The sequence below is a fragment of the Monopterus albus genome, unplaced genomic scaffold (assembly GCF_001952655.1).
Source record: "Monopterus albus unplaced genomic scaffold, M_albus_1.0 scaffold304.1, whole genome shotgun sequence".
Classification (NCBI taxonomy): Eukaryota; Metazoa; Chordata; class Actinopteri; order Synbranchiformes; family Synbranchidae; genus Monopterus; species Monopterus albus.
The window spans coordinates 296,143-314,304 of NW_018128184.1; the positions used below are offsets into that span (position 1 = coordinate 296,143).

Genomic DNA, 18,162 nt, shown 5'->3' on the forward strand with positions numbered 1-18,162 from the left:
ACTCCTACAGGCAGTTTAGAGTCACCAGTCAACCTAAGCTGAATGTCTCTGGACTGTGGGAGGAAGCCAGGGAGAACATGGAGACTCCACACAGAAAGGCCCCGAGTTGGCCGGGGCTCAAACCCAGCACCTTCTTACTGTGGGGCGACAGTGATAATCACTGCTCTGCTGTGCCGCCCCCTTGCCATATATCATCAGGTCAAAATAACATAATTCTGGAGAAGTAATTCTATTGACATCAGCCTCAGCTCTAATTTGTTCAGTGCTAATGTTTTTGGCCAACACAGTAAATAACTGAGGTTCATTGATGTGTTGTAATAGTTTCTGGGCTCAGTGCAGCTCTGTGTCGGAGAGTTGTGCTGGACACACAATAGTTAGGGTCAGTTTTTGTTTTGTTTTTTTCTTATGGAATTTGTTGATAAGAAAACTAAAATATTGTCAAACGTATTTTTGACACATCAAGTTAGCATGTGGACGTTGGCATTGATCTCAGTGCGTCGCTGTGGCTAAGAACAGAGCTGCTAGTGTGGCTGTCGACTGTCAGTTTAAGTGTAAATGAATGTGACATCCACACAGTGTTAATCATGTTCATCTCCCCTTCTTGTTCTGTCGTGTCTGTCCCGTCAGGAGGACCTGAGGGGGACCTGTGAGAGGATCGCCGAGGCGGTGCTCGGCAGAGATGACGACTGGCAGATGGGAAAAACCAAGATCTTCTTAAAGGTACTCCTGCATTAAAAGGACAGTTCCACTCAGCTGCAGCGATAAGATGAAGATATCTGGGGAAAATGTCAGTTGTTAGTGTTTTGATTATTTTTTCCACCCAGTTCTGTTTTTGTAAGTTGTTTAATAAACCACAATATTATTTACATGACATTTTTTTACAAGAAAATCCAGACTGATTATTAGGTACACAGATATTAAAGTAAAATATCTAAAGACTTTATTATGTAATAATAGTTCGTGTGTTTCCCTGAGAGCTCAGCACATTACGGGGAAGAAGACTAAATCTGTTGTAGTGGTTTCCTGCTCTCTATCTCTCTGTGTGTCGCCTTTTGTTTCTCAGGGAAGAAGACTAAACCTGTTGTAGTGGTTTCCTGCTCGCTCTCTCTCTCTGTGTGTCGCCTTTTGTTTCTCTACTTGTGTGGCCCAAAATCTATGAGTTGCTATCTTCAAGGGCACTGGAAGTCACTTGTGAGGACCGGAGGCTGGTCCTCTTTATGTGGTTCTTTGAATTTTACAAAAACATTGGGGTGTAAGGTCAGAGCAAGGGTCGGCTTTGGCTAAAGTTAGGCTGAGTCTCTTGGAAATGAATGTAAGTCTATGTAGGGACCGTGTAAGTGATGAAAACAAGGATGTGTGTGAGACAATGAAAGAGAAAATGAACCTGTTTTAGTTTCCATACGGTGTGTTTGTTTGTGTGTTTCTGAACATTGTTAAACTTTGTATGAGAATGTCCTGCACTCTACTGTATAAATGTTGTGTGTATGTGTGTTTTTTGGTTTCCCGCTCAGTGAAGGAAAATGTTGTCCTGAGGTTAAAAGCCACCGATGAGGCACATCTGTCAGCTGGTTGTCATGATGACGCCGTCATTTCTTTCCCCAGAGGTTAAAGAGAAATCAGCCAATGATGATTTAGCTTGTTTTCACAGTGTCAGACTCCTGTACAGCTCCGCCCGTTGAAATATTGTCTTTCCACAGTTTTGTTGTTATTCCAGTCAAGTGATGACATGTTCACTCAGCAAAGATGATGAGTTTGGGTAGCTAAACTTTAGGTTTAGTCTAAAATCATTATTACAAGGTCATTATCTGAAGGTTGACACGTGTTGCTCACCTGGTCAGAGGTTTACTGTCAAGGAGTTGGGGTGGAATTCTGCAGCTCAGTGTGTTTTATTCATTTCTAAAAGTTCAAATCGTTCACACTTGACTATCATAAGGGTCAAACTAATGCAGTCAGTCTGTTTATTTGTGATAGAGGAGAGCGTCAGGTGAACTCCTCACTCGCTTGAAGCACAGGCAAAAAAAAAAAAAACGATTTGTCGTTCAAAATCTCGCTGTGACTCTGATGTAAATAAAATGTATACTACAGTAAAATGTAAACAAAAAACTGGAATTAGTTTAGAGGTAAAATGTCGCTCAGATTGATAAAAATGTGTAGAACTGGTAAAAGAGGAACTGGACATAGTTCTACTTGTTTCCCTCAGTGGTTGTTAAAATGGTCAACTGAAAACGACACTCAGATATCTGAAGCCAGCTGCCTTCCTCGTTTTGGGACATATCCAGTGCTTCTTTGTCGCAGCTTTACCTGGTGCAAAACATAAGATGAATCTATGGACCTGAGTCAGTGGAGATAAGAGGCTTTTCTCTCTTACACATTTCGTATTTTAAATTGATCGGTCGGGTGAGTTTTCACACATCTCTTGGCTTCTCCCTGTTGGGCTTTGGACAGGAAGCAGAACAGGAAGTAGAAAGTGAAGGGGTGGGAAGACGGGGCAGTACACACACTTCCCCAGCAGGATGTGGTCAGATCAGTGAGAGGGCAGATGGACACATCACAGGAGTTTGTGCCATGTTAGCAAACTGGAAAACAGCCAGATTAAAGCCTGTAGGTTAAAGTGCTGTAACCTTAGTTTGGTGTGTTCTCTGCACTGACTTCAGAATGAAACAACAAGTGACCAAGTTCACTTTTGACATTTAGAGAAGGCAGTGCTTTAGGAATGGCAGCGCTGCCCACTCTGTCAGTAAACCCTGACACCTAGATGACCTTTTCTCTAACGCCACCGTGAGGTTGACATTTATGCTTTTGAGTGTCTTGAAAATGATTGAATGAATTCCCACGACATTTGGTGCACACACTCAGGTTCACGTCAGGATGAATCATTTTGGTGATCTGACTTTGTCTACGGCCATCATCAAGCCAAAATCTGAATTGGTTTGTTATTAGAACCTCAAACTTGTGAACCAGAACAGCAGAATGTGCACTTTGTGTTGTGTATTTGCTATTTATTAGTTCTCTCTCCTGCTGTGTAGGATCACCACGACATGCTGTTGGAGATTGAGCGAGACAAGGCCATCACAGACAAGGTCATCCTCATCCAGAAGGTGGTTCGAGGGTTTAAGGACAGGTATGTCTTAAAAACCAGATGTCAGTCTGTGTATTCTCTGCTGGAGAGATTGACACAGGCCCTTTGTGAATGTGTCCTTGTGTCGATCTCTGAAAGCATTGATCCTGATACATTTTATAGAACAGTGCAGTTTTGTCACTGTGAGAGACTGATTCTAGATTTACTGCCCTTAGATCAGCCTTCCTGAGGATGAGAAAGTCTGCTCTGTTGATCCAGAAGGCATGGAGAGGATATCACTGTAGGAAGAACTATGGAGCTGTGAGGAGCATCTCTGTGCTTTACACCCACATCGCACACAGACAGCAAACACGATTATAGAGAAGTCATAGGCTGCATGATGCAACTCCAGTTTAGTTTGTCATTAACTTTTGTCAGAAAAGGCTGAGAACTCTTTCTCCTGTTTCTTTCTTGTCCGTGTTGCTTCAGATGCGAGCGGGCTTTTCTCGCCTCCAGGCTCTAGTTCGTTCCAGGAAGCTGTGTGCATCCTATCACGTAGCACGTCAGCGGGTTACGTATTTCCAGGGTCGCTGTCGAGGATTCTTGGTGCGCCGGGCGTTCAGACACCGGCTGTGGGCCGTCATCACCATTCAGGCCTATACCAGAGGCATGATCGCTCGCCGGCTGTACAAGAGGCTGAAGGGAGAGGTAGAAACGCAGACCGAGTAGTGGAACATAGTACATTTACCCAAGTACTGTAACTGTACTAAAACTTTACTTGTGTTCCTTCAGTTTAGTCATTTTAAATGATCATTCCATGACATGTTTTATTTACCAAGCCTTGTGTTGTTTTGGTAACCAGCTGTTTTTTGATGCTGGACTTTCTCCCTCCAGTACCGCAGGAGGCTGGAAGCGGAGAAGATGCGTGTGGCTGAAGAGGCCAAACTGAGGAACCAGATGTCTGCGAAGAGAGCGAAGGCAGAGGCTGAACGCAAACACCAGGTGGGAGTTCAACAAAGAAATCTGGCATTTAAACACAACAGCCTTATTTAGTCTTGATTATTCCCCTGGTCCTATTCAGTATGTTTATGTATTATTATTATCATCATTATTATTATTATTATTACATTTACACTGTGTGAGGTTTTTCATTTTCCAGGAGCGTCTGGCCCAGCTGGCCAAAGAGGATGCTGAGCGGGAAAAGAAGGAGAAGGAGGAGGCTCGTAGGAAGAAGGAGATGGTGGAGCAGATGGAAAAGGCCCGGATGGAGCCTGTCAACGACTCAGACATGGTGGACAAGATGTTTGGCTTCTTGGGGACAACAAGCTCTTTGCCAGGCCAGGAGGGACAAGCCCCCGCCGGCTTTGAGGTGAGAAAGACAACTGTATAATGGAACATTTGTGATTTCGTCCTCAATGTTGGAGCCACAAAAGGCAGTAAAACCACAAATTGTATAGTAAATACTGAAATGAGATGAGGTCATATAGATACTGTACATATCCTAAGGATTTGCTTTAACTGCAGGTCTTAAAAAATAAACACGATTAAAGGATTTTTACTTTTAGTTTAAATACACCAAGTGATGGCGTTCTAGTGCAAACTGCAAAGTCTTTCCATTAGACCACTTTTCTGGACAGGATGACGATGATGTCAGAGTGAAGGTGAAGAAGAAAATCACTGAGCTCTGAGTTAAATAGACAAAGTCTCTGAATGCCCCGACACCAAAATGATTTCCAGGCATCACTAACGCCGTGTGGACGGAATAACACAGTTTAATAAAACAAGATTTGTGTATTTCACTGTTGCACAGTTGTCAGTGCTGAGCCACAGAAGCTAAGAGCACATTGAAAACATTAGCACAAGAACTTACAGACATTACAGATGCAGTTCGACTAGTCGAGCTCAAAGTGTGTCAAACAGAGCTGACTGAAGACCTGTCTTCCTGCAGGACCTGGAGCGGACTCATCATGAGCTGGAGGAGGAGGATCTGGACGAGGCTCTTCCTCTGCCCGAGGATGATGAAGAGGAGGATTTATCAGAGTACAAGTTCCCCAAGTTTGCCGCCACCTACTTCCAGGGCGCCACCACACACACCTACGTCCGACGACCTCTCAAACAGCCTCTGCTGTTCCACGATGATGAGGGAGACCAGCTGGTATGTCACCTTTGACCTCTCTGAAACAACAGTGTGTGTAGACAGCTGTGAAGAATTGGCATGTAACAATAAGAAGAATATATTTTGCTGTGCATAAAATAAAAGGACTTAGACACCAACTTGTCCAGGCTTTGGTAAAATGTTTTACCTGCTGACCCTGACTAATGAATGAATGTCCCATGTCCCGGTCCAGGCTGCTCTGGCGGTGTGGATCACAGTGCTGAGGTTCATGGGAGATCTGCCAGAGCCCAAGTACCACACGGCCATCAGCGATGGAAGTGAGAAGATCCCTGTCATGACCAAAATCTACGAGACGCTGGGAAAGAAGATGTACAAACGAGAGCTGCAGGCGCTGCAAGGGGAGGGGGAGGTGAGGGGGGATGGGATAAAAAATGATGTTTGTACACAGATTGATAGAAATTATAAAAGATTAACTTGGGCTGCTGTTATAGTAGGTATCTCGCTTTAACTCATCAGCCATGTTTCCTTCAGTTGCATATTTCCTTGCATCCTAGTCCCTCCCAAGGAAGATGTGAGGAAAATATGCTAGGAAAAGAAACGAGGAGTGGGGTCCAGGAAACCCGTTTATTAGACATGAGGCGTCCTTTTCTGATCCTTCATCTGAAGCGTCCAGTCACTGACTGACTCTGATAAAGGGGTGTGTCTAACCATAAAAGACTCGTATGAAGACGGCGTCCTCGGTCCTCAGAGCAGATATAATAGTTGAGCAGAGGAGTGAGGAATGATCATATAAGAGACTTAGGATGTACCCTTAGACTTGCATAACATTTGGTGGCCTTTGTTCCACACAGGACAACAGCAGATATGTTTTGGTGACCCCTGACCTTTCCTACGGCACCACCATCAGAACCAGTTTCCTTTTAACTCCATTAATTTGTTATCTTGAAAAAATAAAGTAAAAAAACAGGAAAAGGAATTAGAAAAAAAAAGTTTTAAACGGAACAAACCTTTTAAGAAAGTCTCACTACGAGGACCATTGGATGTGCCACATAATGACAGATCTTTAAATCGCTGGTCTAGTTTCGTGTCCTCCTGTCTCTTTTCAGTTCACGGTTTCACATATGTTCAGTGTTAAATTTGTTGAGCAGTTTTTCTGGTGACCTTGAGGACTTGGCAGAACATTTGGATTGTTTATTCAGCCAGACTAGAGCCTGAGAGTCAGTCTTTATATAGTGTGTGCTGCTTCAGGAGCATCTCTGACTAGTCCACGTGATGCGTCCTGTGTTCTGTCTCCAGACGCCTCAGTCTAACAGCTACAAGAAGAACAGCATCCGACACAAACTGGTGTCTCTCACGCTGAAGAAGAAATCCAAGATCACAGAGGAGGTGAGAGACAGAGTTTCATCTCTAGGTGACGTGTTGCAGAACTAGAAAAAACACTGTTATGAATTTCAGGTCACCAAGCGCCTGAATGACGGCGAGCACAGTCTTCACGGCAACAGCATGCTGGAGGACCGGCCGACCTCCAACCTGGAGAAACTTCACTTCATCATTGGCAATGGGATCCTGAGACCAGCACTGAGGTACACACACACACACACACACACACTTGAATTTGAATGTCAATGACAAATTTATTATGTGCATCTGTGCACCAGCGAATGTGATTCATGGATTTATCTAACAAAAAAATATGTCTCTGCTGTTAATGTAAATGAGAAGGAAATGATAGCAGCCACAAAGGGAAAACAGCATTTCTCTGTATCCAAATGTGAAGCCTGAGTCAGCTCTGTGAAAGTCAAGGTCTGTGGACAAACCACCTGCTGATTGAGAAACTCAAATAAAATCTTTCACTGTAACTCCTGTCTGTGGACCTGAAAAGAAAAAAGCAATACATCATATTTGTTGGACCTAAAATTGCTCCTATAATTCCGAGAGCACTCAGGAGACCTTTAATACCGAGTCCTAAATGGCTGCACAGCCTCTGACAGGTGTTCTGGATTTGTTCCCTACATTCTTGCCACTGATTATTATATTCCACTTATGTTGTTTTGTCTGATGTACCATCAGTAGACTGTCCTCCCTGCTCCAGGTTTTGTTTCCATGTTGTCCACTTTCCTATAGCTTCATCCCTGTCCGTATGTCTGGAGGCCGCTTGTTGTTCATACCATCTGCTAGTTGCTGCTGGAGATATTAAACATGCCACACAACTAAAACACGCTTTAAAAAATGTCAGTCGTATAACATGATTTCATGTTCTGTGATAACCATCTATAAAGCTTCTGCCTCAACTGTTTGAACACGATTGCTCCTATACCTCAGACATGCTTTAACCATAGTTTACTGTTAAACTGCAGGTGTTAAGTAGCAGTGATGCTCCAGAACAACAACTGCTGTATTTGTCTAACACAGTATATCACAGTATATGTGTCAATCATATAACCTGTCTGACCTGGTGTGTGTGTGTGTTTTAGGGATGAGATCTACTGTCAGATCTGTAAGCAGCTGAGTCAGAACCCGTCCAAGAGTTCTCATGCTCGCGGCTGGATCCTCATCTCTCTGTGTGTTGGCTGCTTCGCCCCGTCAGACAAGTTCGTCAAGGTCAGGCCACAAAAAAAAAAAAAATCACGCTCGCATTAAATGACTGAGGTCACAAACATTTTTGTTTCCTAACTCAGTTGTCCTCATGTATAGATACCACAGGGTAAATGTTTGTGTGTCTGTGACACAGCTCCATCCTACAGTGTGTATCAGTTACTGTCACTAGGATTTTTTTTCTGATGTTGCCTTGTTAACGCCTCCTCAATAATTTACTCCTGTTTTGGTTTGTTGTTTGCTTTTTGTAACGTTTGAACTTACAGATAATTATTTTTTTCAACTCACAGTATTTGAGGAACTTCATGAGCAGCGGGCCGCCAGGTTACGCTCCGTACTGTGAAGAGAGACTGAGACGAACGTTTGTAAATGGGACGAGGACACAACCTCCGTCCTGGCTGGAGCTCCAGGTATAAACACATCTGAGTGAGTTAAAGGTGCAGTAACTAAGATTGATAAACCCAGTTCGCCTCGAGGGCTGCACGATTAATCATTTTGTGAGCGTGATTTAGATCCCTATGCGATCTGAGGTGGCGATCTGACCCTGAGTTGGCGCCGCAGATGGCTGCCATCGGTTCTGTACCGGAAACAAATTCCTTGTGTGTAACATACTTGGCCAATGAAGGTGATTATCCTTATTTCGGCCTCATGTAACAATGATTCTGCCATGTTTGCATTAGCAGGGAGACGCCTTGCATCAAACCAAGCGCTCCCTTTTCCTCACCTTATCTCTACCCTAAGTTGCTGAACCTTTAATCAACTCATTTTTGTTTCCAGTGGTCTGTGCAGTTTGACATAACCATCATGAGCTAATTTAAAAATTGACACACGTGCGCTCACACAGGTCAGCACACTCCCACGGAAAATATGTCACGTGTGTCCGTCTGGACTGTCATATGAAAAGTTGCTTCTATGAAAAACAGCCTTATCAAAACAGTCTGTGAGCTTCGTTGTCAGGCAGCTTAAACTAATAAATAGAAATTTCAGTGACCTCTCACCTAATCTGATAGTGAGCAGCCTATTAAAGACATGATCTCTGTGTGAACAGATACTTTTGTAGATATCGGCATGATTGTGTTAGTATCTAAATGTGTACTGTAGATAAATAAATGACATGCTACTGTAGGTCTTAATAAATAACTCAATATATATGTATATTTCGCAGATGATTTTTGTCATGGTGAATTCCCCAGAACGAACAGCTCTACATCTCTGTAGATGGGTGTAGGACCACCAGGATTTATCTGCAGTTTTTGTCCCTCTCTGCATTTCCAAACTGTGTTCCCTCTTTCATTCAGTTTTTGTTAGTTGGGAAGCAACTGGGTGAATGAGCAGTCTGACAAAAAATAATCTCTGTGGTGCTATATGCTGGCTACTTCTGCAAATAAATTCTAACAATAAAATACTGCTTGTGTAGCATGTTTCATATGTTTAGTTGGGAGGCAACTGGGTGAATGAGCAGTCTGACAAAAAATAATCTCTGTGGTGCTATATGCTGGCTACTTCTGCAAATAAATTCTAACAATAAAATACTGCTTGTGTAGCATGTTTCATACAAAAAGCTGTAACACAGTAGGGAGGAGCTTTCTTTTTAGTGACAAAGGTGATATAACATTAACAGCAAATCAGCGACCACACTTTTTAGGTCAAAGCAAGTATGAAAAACCTAGTTTTAAGTTGTAAGTTAGAAGCAACCTGTAGATCTTAGGTCCACAGGTCGACTGTACTGCACCACCGTAGCAGCTAATGTGACAGTGAACAGGACACAGTGAGCTGTGAGGGGCTCGCTGAGGCTGTGAGGGGCTTTAAAAAGGATGAGAAGTTGACTACAGTTCTGAAATCTGTATCCAGGCCACCAAGTCAAAGAAGCCCATCATGCTGCCAGTGACGTTCATGGACGGCACGACCAAAACACTGCTGACGGACTCAGCCACCACGGCCATGGAGCTCCGCGATGCCTTGTCTGACAAAATAAATCTGCAAGACCGCTTTGGGTTCTCACTGTATATTGCACTGTTTGACAAGGTGAGCGTGCGTGCACACACACACACTGTTAAAGTAATAGACTTTTACTGAAAAACATATTAGATATAAATTATCAAGGTTTTTCTGTAATACTTTAAGGTGGGAGACCACTCAGTTATCCAGGCTTTTCCTTTGTCATCTGTCTATAGTAGTAAATGAATGTGCTCCTCCTGCAGGTCTCCTCCTTAGGCAGCGGCAACGACCATGTGATGGATGCTGTGTCACAGTGCGAGCAGTACGCAAAGGAGCAGGGAGCCCAGGAGAGGAACGCCCCCTGGAGGCTGTTCTTCAGGAAGGAGATCTTCACGCCCTGGCACTGCCCCGCTGACGACCAGGTCGCCACCAACCTCATCTACCAACAAATCGTCAGGGGTGTCAAGTTTGGAGAATACCGCTGTGACAGGGTGACTGTGCTTTTCTTTGTTTTGATTTTTATTGCAGATGAACTCACTTACTTACTTAGGTAGAAATAATAAGTAGGGAAAACGTGCACATAAAGGAAAAGCAGAGAACTGATGAGGGCAGTCACCACAAAGATCTTAACAAAATGTCACTGTAAGAACATGAGTCCTTAGCAGTGTCTGTCTCTGTGTGATCCCAGGACGACCTAGCAGAGCTGGCCTCTCAGCAGTACTACGTTGACTACGGTTCAGAAATCCTCCTGGAGCGTCTGCTGAGCCTCATCCCCTCCTACATACCGGACCGAGAGATCAGCGCCGCTAGTACGGTGGAGAAGTGGGCTCATTTCATCATGGCTGCACATAAGAAGGTGCTGCCAATGTCTTCCCAGTGAATTTCTCTAGAAGGGAACCTGCAGGTGACCACAGAGGTCCAAACTGAAATTACTGCAGTTCTCTCAGCTCTACCAGCAGGTTGACATATAAAGTTTTCAGTGAAACGTACAGTATGAGAAAGTGTTGGCTGGTTTGGGTGACGTTTTAACCACACATTCATGTCCTTTCAGAATAAGTGGCTTGATATTGTTTCCTCCAGAGCCATCGTCAGGTCTTTGGTTCAAGGCCAAATACTGCACCTGCAGAAATAGTAACGTTCCCATCTGCCTTGGCTCTGCTTTGTGTTTAGTACCAGTTAACAGAACATGCTAACACACCAACATGGTGAGCATGGGAACACTAGTCTGGGCTCAGTCTGGGCTCAGTCATGTTTTCCACATACCCTCAGCCAGACGTAGACATGGAAGTGGGACGAACACGTTCCTGTTCATACTTCAGCCCTTTGTCCGTGTACGGCCACACTCACAGTCCGCACACACACCGATTTTTGGCCTGCACATGCACGTCCACCCAGAGTCCGTGTGGACCTGATGAAATCTGTCACTGCACTAAATCTCTGTATTCCACTGTTTTGTGAGCAGTGGGATGTTTTTCACATATCTGTGGACACACTGACTGCATCAAGACGCCTCATAGCTGTTTATCTTTTTTCACATCAAACATTTGTCTCCTCAGGGCATCTACACCCAGAAGAGGTTTGACCCTCATAAGGTGAAGGAGGAAGTGGTGGACTTTGCTCGCCACAAGTGGCCTCTGCTCTTCTCTCGTTTCTACGAAGTCTTCAAGTTCTCAGGTGACCGTCTAAGCCTGTTTTCCACCTTAACATGTGAGGGGCTGCACCGAGGATCTGCCAAATGTCCAGTCATGTAAAACACTCGATGAGAGGTGATGAGAGGCTCAGGGTGAAAATCAAAAGAATTCTCCCTCTTAGAAACTGTGTGCATGTTCATGTGGAGGTCATGTGATGGCCATTACTTTTTTGAGTAACTATGCCAACGCTGTTTGTCAGGAACCTCGTTCTTCATGTTTTTTTGTTGACCTCATACTTAAGACACATTTACAGGTTTGCACTGTACATGCAGCTGACCGCTGTGCACTGATTTAAAGAAAAGAATAATGAAAGTGCCAGTTAATCATTGGCTTCATTGTTCTTGCAGTATTAAGTTGCACAGGCCTTTCCAGGAACCTTCATAATAAATTACAGGTCCACATTTCCACCTATTAAGAAACTATGGAACGTGTGAAATTCAGAAGAACTGGATATAGTGTTAAAAAAGATTCTGCCCTCTTGGTTCTGTGATGGTGACTTCGTCAGGTGGAAACCTTTTCTTCTGTTTCTCTGCCGCTCAGGCCCCAGTCTGCCTAAAAACGACCTGATCGTCGCCGTCAACTGGACGGGGGTTTATTTTGTAGACGAGCAGGAGCAGGTCCTCTTAGAGCTCTCCTTCCCTGAAATCACTGCCGTGTCCAGCAGCAGGTGAGGCATGCTGGGAGCTGTAGTGAGTCAGAGGGGGGCAGTCTGGGTGGTTAGCTGCACCAACAAACATGTCTTTAGGTTGTTTAAAAAGGATTCATTAGAACAAAATCTTCACCCTGTTGTTAGAATATAATGAAATATGTTGTACCGTCACAGTATTACTCTGAATCTGCTCAAAACTATGTACAACAAAGGAGTTGGTGTTTCTGACGTGGGAGGTCACTGTTTGTGTCCCTATGGGGTTCTTCTAACCACGGCCCCGTCAACCCTCTGACCAGCCGTTTTTGTGCCTCGGCCTCACCAGGCCAGCTGTGTCAGCTCAGGCGCCCACAGATAATGTGGCCATGGAATCAGAAAATGTTTGTGTATCGTTCTGGAGGGCAGTGACTCACATTTTCTTAATGTTCAAGGGGAGGAAAGTTGCAAGGTCAGAGTTTCACTTTGGCGACCATCAAAGGAGACGAGTACACCTTCACGTCCAACAACGCAGAGGACATCCGCGAACTGGTGGTGACCTTCCTGGAGGGCCTGAGGAAGAGGTCCAAGTTTGTGGTCGCACTGCAGGACAACCGTGACCCCGGTAAGTCCTGAACGCTGATGGCACACTTTTTATTTGCATTTAATTCTGTATTGTTTTGTTAGGAAAGGAGCTAATTCTCTGTGGCTTTCATTGTTATTTTTAAACTCAGTCTGAGTGGGGATGAGACACAGCAACACATGACTGAGTTTCACATCATCCTTTAAGTCTGAAAAGTTTAGTTCTGGTTCAGCTTTCTTCAGATTGTTTATTAGTGCAAAACCTTCACCCTGTTCTTAAAATATAATGGGAAGTGTACCTTCATAGTATTACTCTGTAGGTACTTAACAGTGAATCTACTTAAAACTAAGTACAGTAAAAGAATGTTAACAGTTTGTATTTTTGGAGTTTAGGATCTGAAAATATCACAATGTGCAATTTTAAAAGAGATATTCTTTTACTTGTTCATATAGAAGGAGAATAATACCAGATGTATTTATTTCATATCTCATAATATTGGCAAGCTTCTTCAGGTTTATGGGGAATAACTAAGTTATTTTTATTTAATCTGAATGGTTAATGGTTTATAAAATGTCAGAAAACAATGAAAAATGTTTTGTGACCTACAGGCCAGTAGCCAAACATATTCAGTTTAGTAAAGTGCAGCAGTACACATTTACAAATCTGGGTCTACATAGTGTATGGTGTTAATCAATAATTAGTCAGTTATCAAATTGACTAATCAGTGCAGCACTACTTGGGATGTGGGGTCACACTGGATTAGGAACTTTGTTGTGGAAAGTTGAAGAGGAACTGAATGTACTGTACTTTACACCTGTGTGAGTACAGCAGGTGTGTTTTCATCAAACACCTCTACATTAACATCCTGTACTTTTCCTGTATACACTACAGAAAGTTTAAAGTTGAACTTCATCATCTCACCTGAGAACAAACTGGTTTTTCCCACAGCCGGAGGAGAGTCAACGTTCCTGAGCTTCCAGAAGGGAGACCTGATCGTGTTGGACCAGGACACTGGTGAACAGGTCCTCAACTCTGGTTGGGCACACGGCATCAACGAACGGACCAATCAAAGAGGAGATTTCCCAGCAGACAATGTCTATGTGCTGCCCACCGTGACCCGACCTCAGCAAGAGATAGTGGTGAGAAGGACAGAACTCATCTGAGAGCTTTAATGTAACACAAATGAAACTTTGCTGTCAGAGGGAGACTCAATTTCACAGAGCCGGCTTCCTCCTCCTCTTATTACAGTGAGGAGGAAGCCGGCTCGTTTTACTGGCAGCACTGAAGACTCTTGGTGAGATTTAGATACATGTAACATAATGTAAACTGGTGACATCCCATCACTCAGGCTCTGGTAACCATGACCCCAGACCAGCGACAGTCGGTTCGTGTCTCGCAGCTCGTCCTACAGGACAGTGAAGGCAGGGTGAAACCCTACACGCTGGAGGAGTTCTCCTACGACCACTTCAGGTACACTCTGATGCAAAACAAATGAACATACTGTGCACAGAGTCATTTCAGTTGTGGAGCAGCTCAGGGATCGGTGCTCTGCCCTTCACTATTCATTTACCAGACAATTCAGATGTTATCTCCATAGATCAAGACCTTTCCCTCAGTCTCATTTCATCACTTTCTCCAACATAACTCGCATTATAAACATATAGAGAGACTTTGCACTTTCATATCTACTCCCTCCTCTATGGCCACACTGATCATTACCAGTTGGCATCATTTTTGATTATAGATTAATTTTGATCAGCACGTCACCAGTGTAACCTGCTTCTTCCAGGCCTCCTCCCAAACACACTTTGAGCAGAGTTATGGTCACAAAGAATCGTGGGAAGGACAAGTTGTGGAGCTGCACCAGAGAGCCGCTCAAGCAGCCGCTGCTGAAGAAGGTCGTCAGCCACGAGGAGCTGGCTCAGGACGCCTGCATGTCCTTCATAGATATCCTTTCTGCTCGGAACTTGTGCATGTGAAAGAGGTGTGTTAGTAACAAGCACATGCACTCATCCAGAGCAACATATCTGATGAGTTTATTTAGTCACTGCAGGAAAAATGTAATTATTTTAATATACCTAATCATGAGATTGTATCATTCCTGTTGTCCAGTGTACACAACATGGCCACTGTTTTAAGTAAATGAAGCCATATGACAAAGTCCCAATATCTGGTGATCACAACTGGTACAGCGCTGTTTATGGACATTAACCTAATGAATTTCAATCAAAACACATTTTGCCCTCACCTTTAAACGGGCCCACTTAAGGCGTAAATACCTAAATTTGTTATCACAGGTTGTCAGACAGATGGAGCCAAATACTGCGTATTTGCAAAGGAGAACAAAATGCAGTGAATCCAGTCAGTCAGTCCTAAGGAACCAGTTATTTCACTGTACCAGCGTTTATTTCTCTGTTGGGCATTACACTTTGTTTTTTATGATGATTTCATATAGTTTATATTCAAAAAACATCAGGATGCAGATTCTAATCAGGACATCTTATTCCTTGACGTCTGTCCCACCTATGATGAAGTACATGGGCGACTACCCATCCAAACGGACACGCTCAGTCAACGAGCTGACGGACCAGATCTTTGAAGGCGCGCTGAAGGCCGAACCTCTGAAGGACGAGATCTACTGTCAGATCATCAAACAGCTCACTGACAACCACGTCAAGTATGTAACCTGGTAACCCAGGTTTTTTATTTACTTGTTTGACTTTAGTTGTAAATGTATAAACTTTGTATAAAACTGTAGGGCCTCTACTTGAACAATGTTACAGTATTTTCCAAATGTTTGCCAATATTTACAGTGAACCTCACAGAATACACACAAAATATAATGGAAAGATACATTTTACACTGTTGTGGGGTGAACAGTGGCGTTCTTAGCATTCTGTTGTATTCCGTATTCATGAATCCTTCAGTTGTCACTATAGCTGTAGTTGTGCAGCAGGAAGAACTTACACCAGCGGCTCTGGTTCTGTGCTGCTGCAGGTACAGCGAGGAAAAAGGCTGGGAGCTGCTGTGGTTGTGTACTGGTCTGTTTGCTCCCAGTAGTGTGCTGCTGCCGCACATCCAGCGCTTCCTGCAGTCCAAGAAACACCATCCGCTCTCTGGAGACTGCATGCAACGGCTGCACAAAGCTCTACGGTAAAGAGACTAAAAACCACAATGAGTATGGTGTCCTCATTGCAATGTGTGTGAATCCAGACCCTGGTTTAGCTTCTGGGTCTGTGCTGCAGACATCCACTGTAAATGCTTAAACACACACCCAGCGAGCCACATGGCTGCACTGGGTGACAGGTTTCTTCCTCAGAGAAAAGCAGGATGTCTTCATATTTTAGAGGCTGAAAAATAAGCAATTATCAAAATAGTTAATTATTTTGTTGATGGTGGATTATGTACTGATTGTTGGCAACTAACAGTCACTGGGAAAATGCTGATATTAAATAAAAACAAACCACAGGCAGTCATTCACTGGTTCCAGACAAAAGTTTAAAGTCATGTTAAGCTCTAAACTAAGCTGACAGTTTCTAATTTCATCTAACTGAACTGACATTTCTTTACTTTTTCATCACTGTTGTAATGGTCACAGTAATGGATCCAGGAAGTATCCCCCTCATTTGGTGGAGGTGGAGGCCATCCAACATAAGACGACCCAGATCTTCCACAAAGTCTACTTCCCAGACGACACAGACGAGGTAGAGCACACACGTGTGGGTGTAGACATTTCCACCGGTCAACAAGAATGTCTTTGAAAACAGACTTTGTCTCAAACCTGCAGGCGTTTGAGGTGGAGTCCAGCACCAAGGCCAATGACTTCTGTCAGAACATCTCAACCAGGCTGCTGCTCAAATCTGCGGAAGGCTTCAGCCTCTTTGTCAAGATCTCAGACAAGGTCAGAGGTCGAGGGCCGCTTCTTTGAAAGCGTTTTGATCCAGCTCATGATATGACAGTCACAGTGAAGAGAAGATATTAGCTGGGATTAGCCTCAGCTTGTGACAGAAACAACTCTCCCACTAACCTATGAAATTCATACATGTGGACAGATTCTAACCCCCAACAGTTGTTTGACAACACTCAGCTAAATTCTGAAGGCATTTCCCGAGTCCCCAGACTCTTCCAACAATTTGGAACCATTTGTTTGTGGTGTAATAATGTTCTTGATGTAAGCTGGTGTGTGTGTGTGACCGTGTGTTCGGCAGGTGACCAGTGTGCCAGAGGGAGACTTCTTCTTTGACTTTGTCCGACATTTGACAGACTGGATCAAGAAATCTCGACCAGCTAGAGACGGTTTGTACCTGCATCTGTTTCATGTCACTGCTGTGATGGCGGCACTTGAGTAAAGTTTCACCGTTTCCTCCCACCTTGCAGGAATCGTTCCCTCTCTCACCTATCAAGTGTTCTTCATGAAGAAGTTGTGGACCAACACAGTTCCAGGGAAGGACTCCTTTGCCGACTCCATCTTCCACTACTACCAGGTCAGTTTTACAGTAATGATGCTGAGAGAAAGGTGAAAATATTTTACCATGAAGGTTTCAGGCAGCAACACTCTCCTGCACTTCAGTTCATCTTTATTTCACTCATTCAGATTCAGCATGACCATTGTCCGCTATGGACTCTTTTGGCAATTTGCTACAAGGATTTTATATTTAATTTACCGTTAACTGTAAACACTTGTCCTCCCTTGTTCTCTTGTAATCAGGAGCTGCCTAAATACTTGCGTGGCTACCACAAGTGTTCACGAGAAGAGGTTTTCCAACTTTCAGCACTCATCTACCGCGTCAAATTTGAGGAGGACAAATCCCACTTCCCTACAATTCCCAAGATGCTTCGGGAGCTGGTTCCCCAGGATCTCATTCGTCAGATGTCACCAGATGATTGGAAAAGGGTAAATGTAACAAAAATCTTATTTGTAAAGATCTCAACGCTGAATATCGACTTGTCTTTCCTTGTTTCCTACAGTTAAACCTAGTTTTATAAGCTATATTGCACTAGTAATTGAATTTAAAGAAGAAATTGTAGTCGGGTACAGTAAGTGTCATGTGCTTAATGTGCAGATTGGACATTTCATTTGTTTAACAGTGACAACTTTTCTATTTGCCTACTACATATGTTAAATGTTTACCTTTAAGACACTGAAACCTGTTACTGAATCTGTATCCACTGTAAATCTGAAATGAGCATTAAGTGATCAAAGGTTTAACTGACTTTAAGAATTAATTCAGTGTGTGTGTGTGTGTGATTACAGTCTGTGGTTGCATACTTCAACAAGCAGGCTGGTAAATCAAGGGAAGAGGCTAAACTGATGTTCCTGAAGATCATCTACAAATGGCCGACTTTTGGCTCTGCCTTCTTTGAGGTCAAGGTAAACACACCTGAACCCGTCACTCTGTCTGTCTAATGCTGTCATTCCACTGCCACCTTCCCTTCCTTTGATCTTGTGCTGGTTTCTTATGGGCAGACAGAGGACCTTCGATTCCATGTCCCTTGTATCAGATGTTTTTTCCTCTGTGGACAGGTTTATCAAAGTGTACCCGCCAGGGGGAGACGTTA

At 43.6% G+C, this 18,162-nt stretch overlaps 1 protein-coding gene across 1 annotated transcript in view; it reads left to right on the top strand.

Annotated features, from left to right (window-relative positions):
• myo7aa (myosin VIIAa) overlaps nt 1-18,162 on the top strand; it is a 47,807-nt gene that overhangs the window by 26,752 nt on the left and 2,893 nt on the right. The window contains exons 19-47 of the mRNA XM_020623569.1: nt 628-720; nt 3,027-3,121; nt 3,295-3,379; nt 3,548-3,766; nt 3,953-4,060; nt 4,218-4,427; nt 5,007-5,213; nt 5,407-5,583; nt 6,471-6,560; nt 6,630-6,757; nt 7,649-7,775; nt 8,060-8,179; nt 9,621-9,794; nt 9,971-10,198; nt 10,396-10,563; nt 11,264-11,381; nt 11,939-12,065; nt 12,476-12,645; nt 13,552-13,742; nt 13,952-14,073; nt 14,393-14,550; nt 15,127-15,280; nt 15,601-15,756; nt 16,202-16,307; nt 16,391-16,504; nt 16,812-16,899; nt 16,981-17,087; nt 17,312-17,497; nt 17,858-17,974. Coding sequence (XP_020479225.1) covers nt 628-720; nt 3,027-3,121; nt 3,295-3,379; nt 3,548-3,766; nt 3,953-4,060; nt 4,218-4,427; nt 5,007-5,213; nt 5,407-5,583; nt 6,471-6,560; nt 6,630-6,757; nt 7,649-7,775; nt 8,060-8,179; nt 9,621-9,794; nt 9,971-10,198; nt 10,396-10,563; nt 11,264-11,381; nt 11,939-12,065; nt 12,476-12,645; nt 13,552-13,742; nt 13,952-14,073; nt 14,393-14,550; nt 15,127-15,280; nt 15,601-15,756; nt 16,202-16,307; nt 16,391-16,504; nt 16,812-16,899; nt 16,981-17,087; nt 17,312-17,497; nt 17,858-17,974 — 4,143 coding nt within the window. The remainder of the gene's footprint in view (nt 1-627; nt 721-3,026; nt 3,122-3,294; nt 3,380-3,547; nt 3,767-3,952; nt 4,061-4,217; nt 4,428-5,006; nt 5,214-5,406; nt 5,584-6,470; nt 6,561-6,629; nt 6,758-7,648; nt 7,776-8,059; nt 8,180-9,620; nt 9,795-9,970; nt 10,199-10,395; nt 10,564-11,263; nt 11,382-11,938; nt 12,066-12,475; nt 12,646-13,551; nt 13,743-13,951; nt 14,074-14,392; nt 14,551-15,126; nt 15,281-15,600; nt 15,757-16,201; nt 16,308-16,390; nt 16,505-16,811; nt 16,900-16,980; nt 17,088-17,311; nt 17,498-17,857; nt 17,975-18,162) is intronic.